Genomic DNA, 23,116 nt, shown 5'->3' with positions numbered 1-23,116 from the left:
ACACATTAGCCAACATCACTGGAGGGATCGATTCAGTGACTGTGGTTATCCGTTGTCACAGGGTTTCAAGATCTGGTACACGTGTTCGGTAGACCTTGTCCTTGACATAACCCCATAAAAAGAAGTCTAATGGGGTTATGTCAGGAGACCGTGGAGGCCAAACCGTTGGCCCATCATGACCAATCCATCGCCCAAGAAAGGTCATATCGAGATGTGATGGTAGCCTCAGCGAAGAAGAATGGCCCGATAATTCGATCGTACAATAGCGCGCACCAAACATTTACCTTTGGACTGCCTCTGGTGCACTCCATGACCTCGCCAGGGGGTTGTGAACCCCAAATGCGCACATTACGGCAATTCACTACTCCACTGACAAAAAAGGTCACTTCGTCGGAAAGGCAATTAGTCTGAGATAACCATCATCATCCTCAATACTTGATAGCATTTCAACCGCAAAGTCATATTGACGTGTACTGTCATTGGGCAATTAGGCCTGAACGATTTGCACTTTGTATTCACAAAACAATAAACATTTGTGTAAAATGTCATGGAGAGAGCTTTTTGGCATCTGTAATTCACGTGAGGCCCTGCGCACCGATTTCTTCGGACTTCGCAGGAAAGACTGCCTTACAGCTTCCACCCTGTCTGCTGAGGTTCGTGGTTGACCAGACCTCGGAAGGTCAGCAACCGATCCTGTGTTCTTGAAACTCTCGTACCAGTCTTTAATGCTCTTGACATCAGGTGGATTCCTTCCAAATGTTGTCTGGAAGTGTCTCTGCACTGTGGTTGGTGATCGTGTCTCATGGTACCACAGGACACACTGTGCCTTCTCCTGATTGGTTAACATGGCTTCTTGGGCACTGCACCTCATCCGCTACTTACGTACTGTGAACCTAAACAGAAAAAAAACTTTAATAGTTGTAAACAATTCGACACAAGTTTAATATTTGTGTCTTACTTCTAGCCTGAGTTATCAATTTATTTATCAGGGAAAGTCTTTTCGGACACCCTGTACATCATGACACATGATATTTGTGAAAGCTGTAAACCATAATCAAGTATTGAATGTGATAAGGTGCTGTATTTATCCCCTTTCATTACTGTTCACTACTGTGGGTCCTCTAAGTAATCGTTAATTGTGTAATATACATTACTTGTGTAGAACATTTTAGCTGCCTTTTTAAAAACATGTTTTAGTAATCTTTTTCACTTCCTTTGTATGATTTTATCCCCGCATATAAAATGTTGTTATGAGTGTTTTCTTTGTTTTCCCTGGGTAAATGTAACTCCCAACTGGCTCTTGTTTCATGATTATATATAGAACTATGAGTGCAGTATTTATTATTATTTTCCCTGTTATGCTCAACAGGTTGGTGTATTTTCTCACTTGGTCCAGTAATGATGCCTTTTTTCTTTTTTTAATATATAAATAGTTCTGTATAATGAGCCCAACTACTATTTTCAGTTACGATTATCTCGGCCCTTTTATGCAGTTCAAAAACTGTTTCCATGTTTGGTGTCTTTTATCCCCGAAAAATAATCCCATAGCTAAGAATTTAGTATATGTAGCCTCATGCACACTTTAGGTACTGTGGGAAATATCTGAACTAAAGGATTCTTTTATTGAGAACGTTTAACATTGCAGCACATCAGCAATCGTGAATAATTTAATGATTATAAAGAATCCGCCTCAATTGCAAATAGAAACCGGATGTTGACCTAGGTTTGGGTGGGGATAACCATGCCTTCTTCAGAACACACTAAAACTACAAACTGCCTAAAGAGGCATGGTCCAACATTAATACAGAACGCCCAAAAGGGCAAAAGACTCGCATAAAATGTAAAATAAAAGGTACATGTGTACCATGTCAATAGCTGTACTTTGCTCAAAGTCAGAAGCGAGCTTCCTCACCCCAGCCAACGTTCGATGGGCCACAGGCTCTCAGGTAAACTGAGGTGGCGCTGGCAGCTAGGCTGTGAGAATGTCAGAAAGGAGCGTGCTTGCGCAAATTGAGAAATCGTCTTCTTCCATGTGATTGGCATAAAATGTGTTACGAAAGTGATCTGATGACTGGGTCAAAGGCGCAGGAAGTTAATGCTTCTGTATGTATAATGTCTTAGCTCGAGGACGATTTTATAGAACATGGATAGGCTGAAACTATATACGTGAGATAGTAAATTCCATGGATGGTCAAAACGCATGCACGCAGGACAGACAAAATACCATCATCTAGAAGCAAGCTAAAAATATGGGGGATGAATTACCCATTTTTCAATTACTTGGGATCGGTGATAGTATTTGATGACTACGCTTGGATAAGCGTGTAAAGTGACTATATTAAATTCTAAGCGCTATTGACCAGAATAGAGTCAAATTAGTATGACAGGCTGAATGTAATTGCGTGAAAGGACGTACAACTTCGCCTTCATCGCCATTAATATCTAATGACCGACAGAGGTAATTTTGAATAGTGCTATCGGATATGTACCACAATAGTGTAAAAAGAACCTAAAGCTAAACTAGTTTCTTAAAATTAGGTACTTGAGATACTGAACCAAGAAATTAATCAAGTGAGATCTGTGAACACCTATAGCTTGGAACAGACAAACTACCTTTATGTTGTAATAGCTGTTGACGTGAAAGGTCAAATAATGTAACAGGCTTAATATACATGCGTGAAAGGATGTACAATGTCGCTTTCATCGCCCTTATTACCTATTGACCGACAGAGGTCAAAGTGATTAGTGGTATCAGGTGTTACCAAAATTGTATGCAAAGTTACATGTATATGCGCGAAGAGATGTACGACGTTAAGGATTTATTTCCTAATTTTAGGCTTGGAATGAATATGACTATAAACATCCTTGCATCACCATATTCAACTTGGATAATTATAACTAAGTGGAATGGCTATTTGGACCATATTAGAAATAGTGGAGCTTGTAAGAAGTGAGAATACTGTGAACATGTACAAGAATCACTCATTATAAGGCATTGAATGAAAGAAAAAAGCATGTGTATTGCATTAGTGTGCCCATGTTTGTAAGGGCAGCCGTCATAACTAAAATTAAGGGAACATTTTGTACAAATGGCTCACGCGTCTAATCCCCCGGCCAGTACTGAGCTGCTTCTTTCTGAAGTTAAGGGTATGAAATTAGACATATTAGAAGAAATGGAGATTTTTAAACATCTATGGTATGACAAAGACTGTGTCCTTAATGACCAACTCCTGTTAAAAAACAAAAACTTTTTCGAATATTTTATCCCCTTGCTCAGTGCTTCACATTCTACCATACAACACAGAAGATAGCCGATGCATTCATGCGGTTGCTTGGTGTCATGAATGGTCAATTCGGCGCCACCTCAGTTTACCTTGGAGCCCGTGGCCCAGCAAACGTTGGCTGGGGTGAGGAAGCTCGCTTCTGACGTTTGAGCTAAGTACAGCTATTGACACGGTACACACGTACCGTTTATTTTACATTTTATGCGAGTCTTTTGCCCTTTTGGGCGTTCTCTATTAATGTTGGACCATGCCTCTTTGGGCAGTTTGTAGTTTTAGTGTGTTCGGAAGAAGGCGTGGTTATCCACGCCGAAACCTAGGTTAACATCCGGTTTCTATTTGCAATCGAAGCGGATTCTTTATAATCATTAAATTCTTTTATTGTATTTGTTAATGGGCCTTGTATGACATCTATGCACACCTTCAGGTCAGAGACAGGAACTTCATCTATGCCTGCTGACCTCTTATAAAATAATTGTTGTACTGTCTTCTTAACTTCAAGCTTTGTTGTTGGAAACATTTCCACTTTGGTTGTTGTGTAAGTCATTGTGGGTGCTTCATGTGTTTTAGGAAGATTTTGCTGCAGCTTCTCCACAAACATCAGAGAAATAATTTCCAAAATTTCCTAATTCCTGAGGACTTTGTTATTGTATCCCCATTTTTAATTTGTATGTTGCCATACTTGTCTACCTTTCTCCGTTTCTTATTGTACAACACTCCACACAACTTTGCTTTTATTTTCTGCATTATATACTAATGTGTCATTTAATGATTTTTTGCCCCCCAAGCAGTACCCTCCTGTATATTTTTCTATATCTGTGATAGTGCTCAAGGAACTGTGGATTAAGCTTCTGCAAAGAACTGAGAAATTTGAGGACTTTCTAACACCCACAGTTGTCCATCCATTTTCCTTAGCTGCTGCAGTTGAAATGGCTACTTTTGAAAATGTCACTTCAAAAACTAATTTAATCAATGTGCAAAATTTAGAGAACGTAACATCTACGTTGCTCTCTGTACATGCCTCATACCAGGTTCGATTTACCAATGCTGTGGAAAAAGTATGTATTCTATGATCTGAGAAAATGCTTTTGTAGGCCTTCAGTTTTGCAGGTTTCACTGAGCCTGTCTAGCAGTAATGATACAAAATGCGTTACAATTTTCGCTGTCAATGTCTGTAAGTATGTGGCCCAAAATTGAAGCTGAACTTTTTCAAACCAGTGTTTACCATTTGTGTCACAACGAAAGTCTCAAAATGTTTAGGATGTTATTACTAATTTCACACTGAATACCTGTATTAATATTCATGTCTCAACATACTATTAGGCTAATTTTGGGGACGGAAACCCCTTCCAAGGCTTTAGTTAATTTATTGAAGAAAGTGTCCACATTACTGCTTGGTGAACGGCAAATACACATAATGATCACCTTCTTGTAATCAGCTAGCTTTGTTTCTTCAATGGCTGACAGTTTTTAGTGTTTATAGACACTAAGTGCAGGTAGATCTACTTGCTTTAAATTGTGTTAGTAGCATCTGGCACATCCATATGATGATAATACTACAGGATGTTCACAAATTCCCATTATAAATTTTTAGGCTTTTAGAGGGGAGTGAGTACATAACATTTTGAATAGGAACATCTGGAAACATACTGTTTCCTTTCTACGAAAGTTTCAGCTCAGGCATTTAAGTCATCCACATCTGCTTGAGGAATTGAATTAGGCTTGTCCCAGTACAGTTATCAGGTAACAGTTCGACAGGAAACATAATGAAACATCTGTTATCTCCTAAGCACATTTGCTTGTATTAACACTTGAACATTGTGTGTGTACATTATTCCAAAATAGAAAAGAAACCAGCGTAGCTTACTTACATAACAGTACTGATGTATTACAATAGCGGCTCAGTGTGGTGAACACCAGTGTACCTACGAAGCATGACCTGGTACACACTATCCATCTCACATGGTGTCTCTTCAGTTTCTAGTACAGCAGCCAGAACTCGTGCCAGCAGATCTTCCTCTGTCTCTACAGGAGTCTAGTAAATTAAAGTTTGCATATGACCCCAGAAGTAGTAGTCTATACAGGTGATGGTCTGCTGTGGTACATGTCATCCTTTCTACTCTATTGCGTGCTCAGACAAGCAACTCTGAGCCTTTTCTCTTTCCATCAGCAGATGTGGATACATTAGATATCTGAATTGAAATCACCATAGAATGTAAATGGTATGTTTCTGGACATGGGTTCCTATTAAAAATATTATGTACTCACTCCCCTCTATAAATCCTAGAAGTTTGTAAATGGAATTTGCGAACACCCTGTCAATGCTGTAATTCATAATCTCTACTCCAGTGCCTGGTAACACACATTGCGATGCTGTTTAAGAACTTCAACTTCAAGCTGATGTATTTTATTTATATTGGACTGCACATTTTGATGAATAATAGATAATTCTGAGCAAATCTCCATGGTGCTTGCACACTCTTAGTGTGGTACATTCTATTTCCAACATTCACCATGCAGAAGTCTCTAAGCTGGCTGAGATACTTTTAAGTGGTTTATCCTAAAAAAGGCCTACTTCTCCTGCCGATGACAGCATGCAGTACACCATGTGTGACCCCATACTCACACTGATCAACTCCACCAACCTCCCTTTCCCAAATTTGTCGAGTTGCAGACCGTGCCTAATGTAGCCCCGTCTCCCAATAGCCCCACTGGCACTATCACAGTGTGCGCCCTGCCAGCAGTAGTTAGCACCCCCTCCAGCTCTGCATTGACATGCCTTACAGCATGATAACGCTGCTGGAACAGCCCCTACATGACCCCTAAAAAACACTCCATTTCAAATACGTCTTCTCCATGATGTCACATTTGAAACAGTCAGCCTACTAGTTGTAAGAACCAAGATTATAAATAATATCACTACTCATTTCACTCGCAGCGTTTTTGAGTTATGCACTTAGGTTCCTACCTAACCTAACCATCAACGAACTTGCCGCATTACAAAAACAGCCAAATAATTGCAAGAAAGAACATTATAACAATCTAATTGTGTTCTTAGATCCGTGTCTAATGTTACCCTTGGAAATCATGCCAGATACGGAAACAGCCAGTGAAACATTTCCGAGAAACAGGAATATAAGAATAATTGCTACTAGTTTCTCTAGCAACAGGTAAACTGTGCTCAAAGTTTCCACCCTAACCACACCCTCGTAAATCGTGACACATTTTGAATAAACCGTGTAGTTTACAATCATCATAGTTTACACCAGTTACTAAGTGAATCACATAACGTTTACTAACTGGACACGCACATCCTTTGCATTGTTAACTTGTTATCTCACACAGCACACTGGATTAAAGCAGGCAGGTGGAATTGGACCATATGCTTGACACATGTTTTATTTTAAAACCAATCTATTGTGTTTTACTAAAAATTATTTAGACTGTACTACTTGTCTTCATTCCATTTCGATGGTCAATACTACATATTTTGAATTTACAGTAAATTGACTTTTTCCACTTGGTTGGACAAATGCATTGACTGCAAAATCATGCAATTATTTAGACTGTACTACTTGTTTGTCTTCATTCCATTTCGATGGTCAATATTACATATTTTGAATTTACAGTAAATTGACTTTTTCCACTTGGTTGGACAAATGCATTGACTGCAAAATCATGCAATCAGAATAAAATACTAACACTGCAACACAAATTTATAATGTGTCACACTAAATTTGAAAACAGCATTTGAATGTACACCACAGTACAAAAATTTGTATTGTATTTTAAAGAGACATTGTAAAACATTACACAAACATAAATGTTTCACAACGAATGAGGGCTGCAACTTGCTTCTACAGCAGTATCCTTAATTCATCAAATTTCTCAGTATCTGAATCCTTGTTTTATGCTTTCTCTTCTTTACAAACATCTGTCATTAAAAGAATAAAAGGGTGAGTTATCATTGACACTAAATAAACTCTCTCATCGAAAGTATCTGGGCATCTGTTAGTGGATATCAATATGAGGTAATACCTTTATGATAGCTTGAACTCTGTTGGGGACTCTTGCAACTGAATATCAAACCCGAGTTTCTCCTGGTATATAGAATGTTCGAATAACTTATAGGAATACAGTAAGATGACATCTTCCACAACTGCTGATATTTTGATGGGTGCACACCCTGTCATTTTCAAGGCACAAATGCAGGCAGGAAGTGCTGTGTAAGGGAATTTAAAACTGTGGTTTGCAGGAAATATCCAGAAATCTATCTCTGTTTATAAGGTCACTCGCTAATTTAATTTAAACTGGTTCCTTAATAACGCTATCGCAGTAGCTGGAAGTACATGCCAGACTCTTCATGTTATTATATCACATAGAATGACCGGTGCCAAGCCAGTGTCCCACAACAGAATATGGTACTGGACAAGTAGGATTAGGTTCAGGAGATGCAGTGTTTACTGTCTGATACAGTGTATTGTAGGATAAGTGCTGACCTTCGAAAAAGTGTTCAGAGAGAGACTAACAATCTCCTGAAGAAAAGTTCCTTGTCACAGGAGATTATCAAGAGATTTTATTCTTATTGTGATGACACTCCTAGATTATATAGCCTTTAAGATACATAAAGAAGGTGTTCCTCTTAGACCAATTATGAGTAACATTGGTGCTCCAACATATTCATATTGTGTAGCAAAATATGTTGCTACTGTGTAGAGCCCACCGGTAGGTTGTAGAGAGCATCACATTAAGAATTCACTGGATTTCGTACAGAAATTACAAGGAATGCCTCTGAATGACTGATATTTTAGTACATTGTGATGCAGTTTCTCTCTGCACTCATGGTCCTCTGCCTGACTGGTTACGGTTAATTGAGGTTAGGTTTGTTGTCGATTTAATGAACATGTTTTGACAATAGCAAGCCCTTTGTCACTACTTATTGTAAATTTGTTTATGGAAGACTTCAAGGAATGTGTCTTGGAGCTGACGAATAACCATTTCATGATAGAGATGGAAAAGGATGTTTGCCTTCGCTTCCTTTATTTGTTTGGTGAGGAGTTGAGGAGGAAGGTTGATGGTATGTTGGGACATGCCATTTATAGGAAGTCAGTGTACACAGAGTTGTATCTGCAGGCTGATAACTGTTACCCTCAGGCTCAGCATGAAGTGGTATTTCGTACACTGGGTCACAGGACCCATGTCATGTCAGACCCTGAAAGTTTGTCAGCTGAATTAGCCCTCCCTTTCATCGGAGTGGTTGTAATGAAAGACAGATCAGACATGCAATGCACTATCGACCAACCCATGAGTGATGATAGTATGAAGGTAGCACCAAAGGCTACAGTCTTTGTGTGTTACACAGGATATTTCCCACACAGTTGGTTGCATTTTGTGGAAATATGATGTGAAATGTGTTTTTTAACCATCATCCAAGATTAAGACTCTTTTAGGATTCAGAGAGACTGATCTTGATTTTGTATGGCAGGTGTCATATTCCTTGCAGTTGTGGCATATCATCGTATCATATATATTGGTCAGACCATCAGGATCATCAAGGACCAGTGAACTGACCACAAACATCACACACACACTTAAAACATCTGAGGAAATCTGCTTTTGCAGAACATTGCATTGGCATCAGTCATCCAGTGGAAAATAACAGCAGGAAGATTCTGCCACGCATTTCCAGCTGTTGGGATAGTGTTACTAAGGATGCAATTCAATATTAAAATCAACAGCATTAAAAATGCAGGAAAAGGAAATATCGGTCAAATAAAGAACTGCAGTAATTGGCTGAGCAAACATATAATATTTCTTCCAAATAGTAACTGGTGTTAACAACCGAAACTGCAAATACTTTCTTCCTTCTCGTTTTGTGATAGTTCATCATTCCTGAATCTGAGAATGAAATAGACTCTTAATCTTACAAAATACTTTGCAATAAGCAGATTTATTTCCTCACAACAGCCATTAGGAAAACCTGCAACTGGTCCATTCCATTCACAGATTTTTCTGAAATTTTGTGGGAACATTTCCACATATTACCAATGAACATTGGTAAAGTTTTACTTTCGCCAGTTTAATACTTGGTGAAGTATAGTCATTTGTTTGACCCCATAGCACAGCTATCAACAGTGCACCCACGCGTTTTCGACAACTTTAAGTCACAATATCTCCGGAAATATGTTATTGAAAGAGACAAAACTATGCCATATTGTACAACCTTTTGTGCTCTTTTAAATGAAATACTAAAAGAAATTTCTGAACGATTTGCAGAGGGATAATTTGAAGCAAAGTTGGCCGAAAAAATATACACACTGAAAAAATGTAAAGCTTATCTTTTTATATCACCGGAAGTAATTGCAGGATACACCTGAAAATTTGCATGTAGTAGCTTTCCAGCAGTATACAAACTGCCCAAAAACTATATTTGGTATTGAACTGCAAACATATAAGGCCCTAAAAAACGACGACAAGTTGGAGGACCAATATTCTGCTGTTACTCAAATATGATATCTTTTATGTTCTAAAGTTGTTTAGCGCTCTCTGTGGGAGATAATCTCAAAAATCTTGATGACTAGGAAGTGAGCTTGAGTCGGTAAAACTACAAGCAGTTTACTTTTTTTGTTTTAATTTTATTTATTTATTCATTTGCACATCTCTACAGCATTCAGCTCTACAAAATTCTTTCTCTAAAACTGAAATGGAATAAGAAGATACAAAAAAATAGTTTTATCTTTTTTTTTTAATCTAATAATTTGAGGTACAGTAGAGTCTTGATAGTTCGAGGTGAAAGGGACCAAGACCATCTCAAACTGTTGAAAACTCATATTGTCAAAATGCATGTGGGGATGTTGAAAAGAATAAATCACGTAAAAGCCTCACTTATTTTCTCTAAATCCAACTTCCATATAGTTTTTGGTTGACAGATTCTTCAGAGCATTTCTTTGAGGAAAACTGTTCAAATTTAAATTGGTTTCTTTGCGCATTACCAACAGTAACTTTGTGGACACAGTATATGAGTGCAAACTTTTTAATTGTCTTCTTTGTTTAGTAGTTTCAATGTTTCTGACTTAACAATCAAAGACATGAATTTCTTTTCTTTGTTACAGCACTCATTTTAGAAAGTTTACATACGAAACCAGTCAAGAAAGAAAACTAAACACAACTCTGTACTGTATCAACAACGACAAATGTAAAACATCAGTTACAACAGATGATTTGGCTGTGTATACAATTAAATACCAGGAGAAGCATATGCGTGAGGCCATTGACAAAGACACAACAAGGGGGAGTGAGTAGTTTGGCAGGTATTGTGCCATGAGTGGGTGGGGGAAACATCAAAGATAGCTAAGCAGTACAGTGATTACCCCCCCCCCCCCCCCCCCCCCCCCGCCCCCCTTTTTTATGCAGCTCGAATTTATAGGAAACTCATAATTCCGAGACTTGAATTATCGAAGCACGTTATTTCAAAAGTGTAACTTTTTTGTTCTCTCTTATTTAAACTTTTACCCCCAAACATTTGCATCATTGACATTATGTGGTCTGTAGTATAGGTTTCCTCATGACATTCTGCAGCAAATTAATGAAACCTACAAAAAGTTCAAGTAGCTTGAAGTAAACATTAAGGTTAGGATCCTGAAAGAGACCTCTTCAAGCTTTGTCCTCTGGCACTCACAGAAGTGCATCATCAGTTTTAGATCGTACATAAAAAAATCCTGATCAGGTTTGGGAACCTGTTGTACAGAAACTCATTCATGGCTGCTGTTGCACAGCTGTCGGACATGGGCCGTATGACAATAGGGATGCTGGTTTTCTCCTTTAAAAGGAACCAGTAGTGGTTAAGGCTTCATGGGCCATAGTGTGCAATTTTTCTTGTCTCCACTTATTTTTCACATTAACCGCAAGATATGGTTACTCAAAGTATGCTATTCCTTATCCCGAATTAAACTAGCACATCAGTAGCATTACACAATAAAAAGACATACTGATAATTCTATAAATCCATTCCATAAGAAAAGTCAGGAAGTCTGCTGCGAACTTCACCAAAATTTATACAATGTAAAACACATTTACACATTGTAAAATCTGCTGGCTATTTACATGATGTATGCTGCAGCTGATACGCAACAATTTTACTATCAACATCTACATTGCCTTGGTAATGCACAGTTAAACTGTGAAGGTTATAACCAGTTTGACTCTGTAGTTATAGCGGAAAAACATACTGAAATGAATAGTGACAAAAGGCACCCCTTTTTAAGTTTTTAGATTTATTAGGACTTTATCTCACTTTCTGGTCATCAAGACTTTTGATATTGCCTTCCTCAGATAGTACTAAACAGTTGTAGAATGAAATGAAAGATGCAAAATTTAATTTGAGTACAAGCGGAATATGGACCTATTTTCATTGCACCTCCATCTTGTCATTGTGTGCTCGCACAGCAAAACCAAATACAGTTGTTTAGGTGGTTTAGAACATGGTCTTCCTAGTGAAAATGATTCAAAAGAGTTCGGGGGAGTCTCTTTTTAAGTGGGCTAAAAATAGGCATTTGTGGCTTTTTAGAAAAATCATCAACTTTGCGCTCACTTTGTAAACTATTGGAAAGCAGCAGGAGAGTGAAATTTTGTATTGCAGGTCCTTGTGTTGGTAAGTTATTTTGTGCATGGTTTCTGGCATATCCCACAATTACTTGTGGAGATATAAAAGCTACATCTACACGTACATCTACATTTAAGTGCCTGGCAGAGGGTTCATCGAACCACCACTACACTAGTTCTTTATTACTCCAATCCTGTACAGAGTGTGGAAAAAACAAACACCTATATCTTTCTGTGCGAGCTCTGATTTCCCTTATTTTATTACGATGGTCGTTTCTCCCTTTGTAGGTCGGTGTCAACAAAATATTTTCGTATTCGGAGGAGCAAGTTGGTGATTGAAATTTCATGAGAAGATTCCGCTACAGTGAAACATGCCTTTGTTTTAATTATGTCCACCCCAAATCCTGTGTCATTTCAGTGACACTCTATGCCCTGTTTCGTGATAATACAAAACTTGCTGCCCTTCTATGAACTTCCTCGATGTACTCTGTCAGTCCTATCTGGTAAGAATCCCACACTATGCAGCAGCATTCTAAAAGAGGTTGGACAAGCATAGTGTAGGCAGTCTGGATGTGTTACATTTTTTAAGTGTCCTACCAATAAAATGCAGTCTTTGGTTAGCCCTCCCCACAACACTTTGTGTGTTTTTTCCAATTTAAGTTATTTTTAATTGTAATTGCTAGGTATTTAGTTGAATTTATGACCTTTAGATTTGACTGATTTATCAGGCAATTGAAGTTTAACGGATTGATTTTATCGCTCATGTGGATGACCTCACACTTTTTGTTATTTAACGTCAATTGCACCATACAGATATCTTTTCTAAATCGTTTTGCAATTAGTTTGGATCTTCTGATGACTTTACTAGTTGATAAATGACAGCATCATCTACAAACAGCTTAAGGTGGCTGCTTAGATTGTCTCCTGAATCATTTATATAGATGAGGAACAGCAAAGGGTCTATGACACTTTGCTTTTGTTAAGTGATTTAATTTGCTTCACTACTCCAAGGATATCTGTTTCAATGTTACTCATGTTTGCAGCTGTTCTCAATTTGAATTCTGGAATATTTACATTGTCTTCTTTGATGAAAGAATTTCAGAAGGCTGTGTTTAGTAAGTCTGGTTTGGCAGCACAGTCGTTGATAGTATTTCCATTGCTGTTGCGCAGAGAAGGCATTGATTGTCTTGCCACTAGCATACTTCACATACGACCAGAATCTCTGGATTTTCTGCCAGGTTTCGAGACAGTTTCATTGTGGAAACTATTACAAGCATCACACATTTTGAGCTTCTATAAAAGATCACAAATCTTGGGGATTTTGCGTCCATTTAAATTTGGCATAGCCCGTTTTGTGTGCCAGTAAAACTTCACTTTTTTCTAGTGTCTGCTTTGTTTGCCGACTTTGCTTTAAATCTTCCATACGCAAATTTCGCTGGAATTTTTTCTTTTATTACTTCACTTAAGAGAGTGCAAGAAGTTGTACAACATGGTCTAGTTTTGTTTCTTTCAAGAAAGTATTGCTGGAGATATGTCTCAAAGTTGCCGAAAACTCATGGGTGCACTGTTGATAGCTGCAGTGTGGGGTCAAACAAATGACTGCATCTCCTGAAGTATTGAATGAATTATTGTGAAACTTTACCAATGTTAATTGGGGATATATGTGATTGTTGCTACAAAATTTTATCAAAATCCATGATGGTCATGTAGTAATCTCTAGACCACTTGGCATGGAATGACCCAACTTCCATTAAAATCTTAAAATTGTGCTTGATGGTTATGAACACACTTCTCAATGATATTAACCAATACAGTTTCAAATTTTACCAAGAAACTGCACAGTTCTTCACTGCACACGATTAAACTACCAAAAGTTCCATTATCCTTATTATGGTTTCTGAAGTAGATGTGCAGTTCATTACAGTTATCAAATATATTGCTACTATTAGTTAAAAAGGCAGAACATATTTCACATTTATGAAATGACAATGTTTTTCTCACAATGAAGCCACAACACATCTCACAAGGAACTACTCGAGTTCTAAGTCGCAAAAGACCAAAGATGTTTACGGCATTTGACACCCCAGGTGTAGTATACCTTGAAACCACAATATTGGCTGCTAATGGGAACATGGGATGGGACTGGAGGCATCCAATGGTGAGCACAGCTTGAGGCTACAGAGCATAGGGAGATCTGGGTTGTAGGGTGGATAAGAAAAAACAGTCCAATCAAGTTTTGTGGTGATGTCTAGCAAAAAATTGTTAGATCAGCTTCATAATGTGCAAGCAGTTTCACACAGATGGTCCTTCATTGCTCTTTATGGTCTTCTGTTAGGCAGCGGAGAATCCAGCTAGCACACACTTTTGAGTACCCCAACTGGTGGAAGGGTGTGTCAGCACTACCAAGTCCAGTTGAGCAATGAGGTGTTTGATTGTGATCCATCAAACACACTGAATTAGAGTGCCCACTCATTCCAAAGTTGCAGGAGTCAGCTGTGTGCAGATGGCTGCCATGCAGGAAATTGGACAAGTTTGTGCAACTTGTTGCAGTGACGACAGATGCCTTGCCCAATGACTCACTGTGCTTTTGGGTACTACCAGATCTCTGTAGATATTCTGCAAGTGCCTGTGAATACCTGTGATGCTCTGATTTTAAACCAAAAGAACTCCATAACAGCTCTGTGCTTGGAATGCACCTACATTACGGGTGCCATCTTGAAGGCTACATATAGCACCGCCATCCACCAGAACTTAATGAAACTGTAGGGGTTGAAGTGGAAGTAATCCATGGTGTCCCACAACAGATTCTGCATTTTTCAACCAAAATTGGTAAAAAAAAATGAAGTGTTGTGTTACTTAATGAACATTCCTTGTACTTTTTAAACTATATGCATCTTTGTCACAAATGAATAATCTTAGCAGCTTTATACAATTGCTTCTTCTGGTGATCAATTGTTTCTTTTAATTATTTCTTCGTTACATGAACTGAGTGGTGCACCTGACTCAGTGAGTGCATCCTCCCCTCCACGGGGGTGTGTATTATGGGCACATACTGCTGTACTGAGTTCACTTCCATCAGTTACATCCACAGAGCATGATGCTTTTTGCTCCTGTTGTACTAGCACAGTGCATCTGTTGGGCAATTTGTGTTTGAATGAAATATCTAGGGTTTGGTTTGGTACATCAGATGATGTTGCCACTCCATTCCACACAAATTTCTTCTTGTCTGTATTCATAAACAGCATGTCTCAAAATGGAGAGCATAAATCCTGATATTCTTGTACAGATATTGTGTATCCTTTATCATAAGGTTGACGCTTCTTGTATGTATAAGTGAAAATAAAAGATTTCTCAATGGGAAAAACACATGTATATTGCACTACAAAACATTTTTGGACTATCTGTAAACTATTATAACTGCCATTTTCAGATGCACGTAACATAGCATAATGCAACCAAAAATGTTTCCTTGCTTTCATGAACTGCCTTATGACCTGCCAGTTCTAATTATTTATTGGCAGTTTATACATGACCATATTAATTACTTACAAAAGGACCTACACATTTCCTCACTTAGTCTAGTAGGTAACTGGAAAATGTATCAGTCTAGTAGGTAACCAGAAAAATACACCATAGTATACTTTTTTGTGAAATTAAAGTATGAAACTAAGTACTAAAAAGTTGTAGCCTGATATGCTTATCTGCAGTTGAGAAACGTGCAGACATTTAGACAGTAGTAACACCCGAAAAAGTGGTTAAGTTCTGAAGACATCAAGAGTGAATGGAAATGTTAAATATTTTCTCACAGGCCTTAAAATATAACCAACCATCCTAAAATGAGCATGTATAATTTGTAACATTATTCGTGTACTGATGCCTCTTTGCATCCTTGGAAATCAGAAAAATGGTGTTATATTTTTGATACAATTTATAGCACCACAATAAACTCTGAAATAAGACTGCATTTGCATTTTAAATGTTCTTCTGCCCTCGACATACGCTGTACACAACCATTTCACAGTATGTTTATATGTGCCAGACACTTGACACTGCTGGAGTAGTGAAGTAGCATAAACGCTGTGGGGGTTGTGTGACTCATTATATTGGACTTTGATAAAACAACAAAGATGTTGAAAGTTGTGAGACCCAAATCTTAGGATTAGGGAAAAAGACGCCCATGCCAGTAGATTTTGTGTGTTTACAGCACAAAGAGATTGAAACTGTAGGTTTGATTTGAAGGGGGAGAGTAGACTTCACTATAATGAGTTGCACGAGATTGTGATAAACAGTTTTAGCAGAAATTGTGTGTCCCACGTAAATCATACTTCATAGTAAAAGGGGTAACACGCAATCATTTGTTACGGTGTATGGTAAAGAAAACTTTATAACACTTGCATTTTCCATGTCTCCTATTCCTCTTAAAGTCACTAATGTGTTCTTTATATATCCTAATCTATTTTACATTGCCATTAAAACCATTACATGATATCCACAAATAGCTAAAGTGCGCGTCATTTATGTTGGCGGCCGAGTTTAGGTTCGTTCTGCGCATCTGACGTCACAAAACACAGTCAGCCAATGAACAGAGAACGACGTTGCCACATCTCGACTGCACTGCAGAGCGTGGACGAGTGTCTACAGTTTTAGAAACGTTCAGTCATAAATAAAGTAATAGAACAAAAGCAATGTCTTGATAGCAGACATTCTTTTATAGAAAGTTTAGAAAAAGTATTCTTTATACCAATTGCTTCACATTCTATTAATTAATTAAACCAAACAAGCAATAAGACTCCTAATTCAGGCGATAGCAAGGAAAGGTGTTTGTATCACTCTCATGAACCGCTTTTTCGCAATAAAGAACAGCGGTAAATGCTTATTTCCTATTGTACTTCGACGAAGCGTGAGTAATTCATAGTCATACCAACAGTGTTTATCAGTATTTTGCGTGACGTGTTATAGTCCTCATGGCGCTATGTAGTCAGACTATGTGCGTTAGCATAACGGTTAAGGTGTTGGGCTGTTGTGCGAAAGAACATGAGTTCAAACCTTGTGTGGTGCTTAATATTTTCATTATTTAAAAACAATATCGAAGTGCCTTACTTCACGAATTATATTTGTTTGAAGGCAATTTTTTGAAATTTCTAGTGCTTTGTCTCTTCATTAACCCTTTCGCTGCTGCAGACACGCGCTCCCCGCATTCCGCGCTGTGCGCGATTTTGTCATCACTGCACTGCTCGCTTGTGCAGACACATGGTGTTCCCACTGCTTTGACACACTTATCATTCGATTTCACAAAAACTATTTGGCCCAAAAATTTGATTTTTACACGTCTTCTTGACTGATACCTTCCCCCCATAAATGACTTAATTTTGTTTCGATGTTCAACGCAGTTATTATGCAGCATTAAATGTAGTAAACCATTGCACGAAATTTTGAAGAGTTTGCAGAGGTAGAAGTCCATAGCGTATACTTTCCGTATGGTCGATTTTAGTTGCCATAATGTTGAGAATGAAATGGGGACAAGATACCTAAATTTCATATAAAATTTACTGTATAACAATATCTCATTTAATTTAAATACGACATAGGTGTCGTATGTAATATTGAGAAATATTCCGTCTTTCGCGACTGTAATAAAAGTATTATTTACACCGGACGCATTTGGCTTTATTTTAAAGCACTTCAATCAAGGAAAGGTATGGCACATACACAATGGTACTCATGTTCTCTTTCTTGTTTTTGTTCCACAGTCGCAGTTTTACCAATGGTACTGAAATATATTCCTCTTCTGCAACTGTAATAAGGGACTTATTTAGACCAGACGCGTTTCTCTCTTTTGAAGCATCTTCAGTGGACAGTATTTTGTCTCCTCCATTGCCAAGTCACCTTTCGTAGTTTTGTGCTGCGGTAACACAATATTCAACGTTTGTGTTGGCAGATCAGTGTTTTAGCAAATAAATGATGTTTGTGTGTGCCACACACAAAAATTATATTTGACATAGCTCAGAGCACTTCACTGATAGACAGTATATTCAAGTCCTAATGTTTTTGTAAGTCCACAGTTTTGTTTACTGTATTTTGTCTACTTCCTTTTGATTGATTGAAGTGCTTTAAAATAAAGCCAAACGTGCTCAGTGTAAATAAAACTTTTGTTACAGTTGCGAAAGACGGAATATTTCTCAATATTACATATGACACCTATGTGGTACTTAAATGAGCTATTGTTATACAGTAAATTTTATATGAAATTTAGGTATCTTGTCCACATTTCATTCTCAACATTGTGGCAACTAAAATCGACCATACGGAAAGTATACCCTATGGACTTTTACCTCTGCAAACTCTTCAAAATTTCGTGCAATGGTTTACTATATTTAATGCTGCATAATAAATGCGTTGAACATCGAAACAAAATTAAGTAATTTATGGGGGGAAGGTATCAGTCAAGAAGAGGTGTAAAAATCTAATTTTTGGGCCAAATAGTTTTTGTGGAATCGATTGATAAGAGTGTCAAAGCAGTCGGAACACGATGTGTCTGCACAGGCGAGCAGTGCAGTGACAAAATCGCGCACAGCGTGGAATGCAGGGAGCACGTCTTTGTAGCAGCGAAAGGGTTAATGCGGCCGTGGTGGCTTTACTTCATGAACTGCGCGCTCCCCCCTACACGTAAGCTTGCGAACTATGCTATACTATGGCGCTGCTTCTATTGGCGCGTGCGTCGTGTGCAACTGGCAACACAGCAATCTCCCGCGTCTGGGCGGGCATGCGCGAGCCGCCAAGATAAAAGAATTGAACTATAGTAGTTAATATTGTCTGTGTATTCCCTTGGAAGACAGTTCATATTATTTTTCTCCACGGTTACTTGTGGGAAGCATAAATCCTCCAAGTAGAATTCATAAGGAGTCTATTGTGTGTATATACAACACATGTGCCAATAAAATGAACCCATTACAAACTAACCCTTTGAACTACATCAATTTCAAAATTCTTTTCAGCATAGTAAAGATTCCACATGTGTTGCAGTGAATTTGCGCATAGTTGGTAAACCATTAATTGCTGCTCCAGGCACAAATTTTCTGCTTATTCTCAAGTTTTACAGTGATCCTCACAAGATATTATGTTATTGTAAATCAGAGAATTGTCTTTTAATTAAAGTGGGTCTACTGCACTTCCCTAATAAATGCTTGATGATGTTTAGTTTGTCTCGGTTTAGCTTTATTTTTCCATCTGATCTTATATAAACGTATAACTTATTGATTCTGTATTAGTTTGTGACTTTAACAGAAGCCTTTTTAAAAGTAAGAAAAGGAAGTCTACCTGACTATTGTCTGCAGTAATATAAAATCTAATGGGAAAATTTTATAAATGAGTTTCAGGGAAAAAGATTTATAATTCAGCAGATTGATCTTATAACTAATCTTGAATGTCAGAATGCCTTGGATATCCTTTAGAAGTAAAAGATCAAAAGAAAAGAGGGGAAAAAAAGAAAATAAGAAACTACATAGGAATGATGCAATAGAAGATACAGTAAAACGGAAAGAAGAATGGGAGAACATTCATTATCAAGTAAAAACAGTGAAAAATGGCTCAGATTCTGCTCTCATGTGCTAACTATCTTCAATTTTGATGTTCAGTATGGTTCTTTAAACTCCTTGCTTGATACCACTTCATCTCCCACCTACTTGCCTGTTTTTGTATGTTTGAAGAATTGCCTCTTTTCTGTTGCTGCAAACCAGTTCAAATACCTTTGCTTTTTGAATGCAGTATTATCTCACACTATTAAAATGAGAAAATATTATGCAGTTTCATCATTTACTTATGCGGAACTGCTGGCAGTTTCACAAACATTTCCTGGGATCATGTTCTACTATCTGCAGTTTGCACACTTGCTGAAATATCTTCTACCAAGTCATCAAATATTATACAAGGTCATGCCTAATTAAGATTATTATTAAAATGTTGCATCAATCATTTACTGCATTGTAGTATTGTTGAAATTCAAAATGAGTGAACTCTTCTTCGCTCTGACATTGTGATATGAGATTCAGCCTGTGATACTACTAATTTCTTATCTCATTTTTGTGTAAGACATCTGTTGGAGATCTATTACCACAGTCACAAATTGTGTGCAGAATAAAATATTTTTCAGCTGTGATGTTGGTTACTACCTACAGTCTAGATTTTCTTGCTCATCCACTGTGTGTCCTATCACTTCATAGTATGATTTTAGCCATATTGTAGGCCTCATATGAACTTATTTTTGAGACTTTGAGTTTTCTGGTTACAGAACTGAAAATGGATGACACTATAATGTCATTGAATTCTTTGTGTAATGTATCTTCAGTGTGCACACTTTGCTTTTTCTTGTGAACACCCAGTTTTCTCATCTGCAAATGATTGTTATGTAAATATTCTCATACTCCTTTTTAGGAATACTATCATTCATGATTGCTCTCTTTATTCATGTTTTAAAAATATTTCATGTAGAATTTGTTATTTTCTGAGTCACTAGAATTTGTGTGCACAACCCCATTTTATATTTACAACTTTTCTAAATAAGTTACTGCACTGCTTCATTCTTAACAATGTTGTTTTGCTCATCAACCTTTAATGTTGGATTGATGTCATTCTTGGTTCTTGTTGCTTGCAAGCTATCCTCTTCATATCAGTACAGCTCATGCATCCCATATCATTGACAATCTGCCTAATGTAGTCATCTGCTCCTACAATTCTTTTCTTTTACCATACATTTAACTTGACTTCTGTGTTAACATGTGCCCAACCACTCTCTCTTTTCATTTCAACATGTTCTTTGTATGGCACATTTTCACATTGACTTTAATCCAGAACATTTCCATTCTTAATTTATTAATGTACTTGATCTTCAGCAGTCTCTTCTGTCACCACATTTCAAAGACTTATAATTGTTTCATTTCTTCAATCTCAATGTTCACATTTTGCATTCATAGAGAGCTGTGTTCCAAATGTACCTTTTTGTGAATCCTTTTCTGGTTTAGAAATAGGTGGAGTTTAATTGTTAGACTTCACATTCAGCAGATTCCATACTATCTTTTCTGGTAGTTAAAATAGGCAACAAACATTTAAGTGACAAGCTGCCTAGCTCAAAAATGCCAGTTGCAATGGACATATACACAGTTTTGAGTTTAGAAATATCAACAATAAAACATGTCCCCTGGCAGGTTGGGATGTAAGCCAAGAAAGTCTCTTCACACAGTCAGTATATGTTTGTATTTAAGCCATTAATAAAATAGAGTTCCAATCTTGTGCATGGAGTAAATATTTTCATTGATCAGCAAGTTTAGTGTATTTTTGCTTAATACAAATTCTTAATAATAATTAACTGCATTTCAGGGTGCCTTCAGATTGCTTGTGTAATTCTTCACAAGGACTTAAAAACGTGGTTTGCTGAGCTGAATGTTGATATAGAGAAAATACAGGAAATTGCTAGGTATGTAATTAACCTATTTGAGCTGTGGAAATCATATGACGAAAAGAAAGATATACAAGCTTTGCTTGCCAAGATGCCTAAGCCCAAAACACAACCTAGCAGATAATGAACTTAAGGTTCTTAGAGGCATTCAACAATCATGGTGATACATATAGATATATGAATTGAACAGCAGCATTATTTTATTATTGTACTAATTATTATAATGCATTATGCATTATAAAAATAATTGACTAAATGTTTATGTTAAACATTTTTGATGAAATGGAAATTGTGATATCTGAGATATTGAGTGTGTACTCCTGACTCTTTTATATCACTATGTGCATTTAAGAAATAAAATATTTTTAATGTATTAGTTTGTTACTTTGTTTATTGGACTGCGTTATTCCAAAGCCCCTGCCCTTGTTGCTCATATTTCATGTAATATTTTGTCTCTCCATCCCATCCAGTTGCCTACATTGCACACTGCAGGAGAACTGAAGATTTCACTGCAATATGTAGTTTGGGTTGTGTGTTATACTCCAGTAGTTCATGCTTAACTCCCTATAGTTTCACATTGTACCCAGAAGTGAAGAGTGGGATTTATTTCACAGTGAATAAGGGATGTGGAATACATAGCAAATAATTTACAACAAATCTGGACCATACCATTACTTCTAGTGCTCCGAAAAATGGCCATAAACTTTTAAACTGGTATTCAGGGCAAACATCACATACATTCAACAAATCACAACACACTTTGTTAGTGTAATATGTGGTCATGCTACAATATAATGTCAATTGATATTAATGAATTAAAACTAGCGATAAATGCTCCTATCAGACCACGAAAGTTGAATATATTCCTATTCAAAAGACTCTGACAGGAAAGTGGGAAATCAGCCACCTCAATCCTCATCCTGCCTTCCTTCCCAAAAATTTTGGCGTGTAGAATAATGCATTCATGCTCTTTTAACACAGAACATTCTAAATCCTTTTACTCAGTTTCTCTGTGTAGTTAATTATTTACACTGTATCATTTTGTCTTTCTTCCTCATTGCTACTCTGTCCACCATATCTTGACAGATCAAAAATTGTGTGGGATCCAACTTATTTTTTCCTTTATACCCAAGTGTTTCAAAATTTGATTCAAAATGCATCCTTTCCTATACCCACATGGTAAACTGTGTTGGTGTGGAAGGGTCCAGACCCTCAAAACCTATGTATGGTCTCCACTCATCTGTATTTTTCATTTCCACTATCTCCTCTCTCTTATACTCCCTTTGCTTCTATCTCCTTTCTCTTTTACTGCTACTGTCTCTCACTGACCATCAATATCCGCTTTCACTTCGGCTCCCACTGCTGTCGTCTTCATCCACCTTTCTTGTTTACAGCCACTTTCTCTCTCCTACCATCACTGTCTCCTCTCTATTCCACCATCATTGTTCTCTCTGCTATTGTCATTCAACACAAAAAATGTGCCTATGCTGGCTTGCCAAAACTTTTGGTGAGGAAGGCAGAATGAGAACTGAGGCAGCTGGTTCACACTTTTCTGTGTCTTTTGAAGAGGATCATATTTGCCTTCTTTGTGCTCTGAGAGGAGCATTTTTGTGCTTGTTCCCTGCTTTTCCCTGCTATGGTAGGGTGTGCTCTTTATATAAAATGAATTCTATAGGTTGATAAAGTTTTGACAGTTTATTTCCTTCAACACATTTATAGACACTAAACTCTTGATAATCCAGCCCTCAGTAATCTAGCTCACATCTGGCCTCCAGTCGGTCAA

The 23,116-nt window shown here is 37.5% G+C and overlaps 1 protein-coding gene across 2 annotated transcripts in view; it reads left to right on the top strand.

The window, feature by feature from the left end:
• Positions 1–21,706, top strand: part of LOC126162045 (cyclin-C) — a 49,650-nt gene extending 27,944 nt beyond the window's left edge. For both annotated transcript variants that reach the window (XM_049918283.1, XM_049918284.1), the window contains one exon: positions 21,255–21,706. In XM_049918283.1, the coding sequence (XP_049774240.1) occupies positions 21,255–21,457 (203 nt within the window). In that variant the 3' untranslated portion in view covers positions 21,458–21,706. The remainder of the gene's footprint in view (positions 1–21,254) is intronic.
• Positions 21,707–23,116: the final 1,410 nt, after the last annotated feature.

This window comes from Schistocerca cancellata, chromosome 2, assembly GCF_023864275.1.
Source record: "Schistocerca cancellata isolate TAMUIC-IGC-003103 chromosome 2, iqSchCanc2.1, whole genome shotgun sequence".
NCBI classification, from domain to species: Eukaryota; Metazoa; Arthropoda; class Insecta; order Orthoptera; family Acrididae; genus Schistocerca; species Schistocerca cancellata.
Note: the sequence above shows the minus strand (reverse complement) of the source record. Positions and strands in the feature narration are given on the sequence as shown.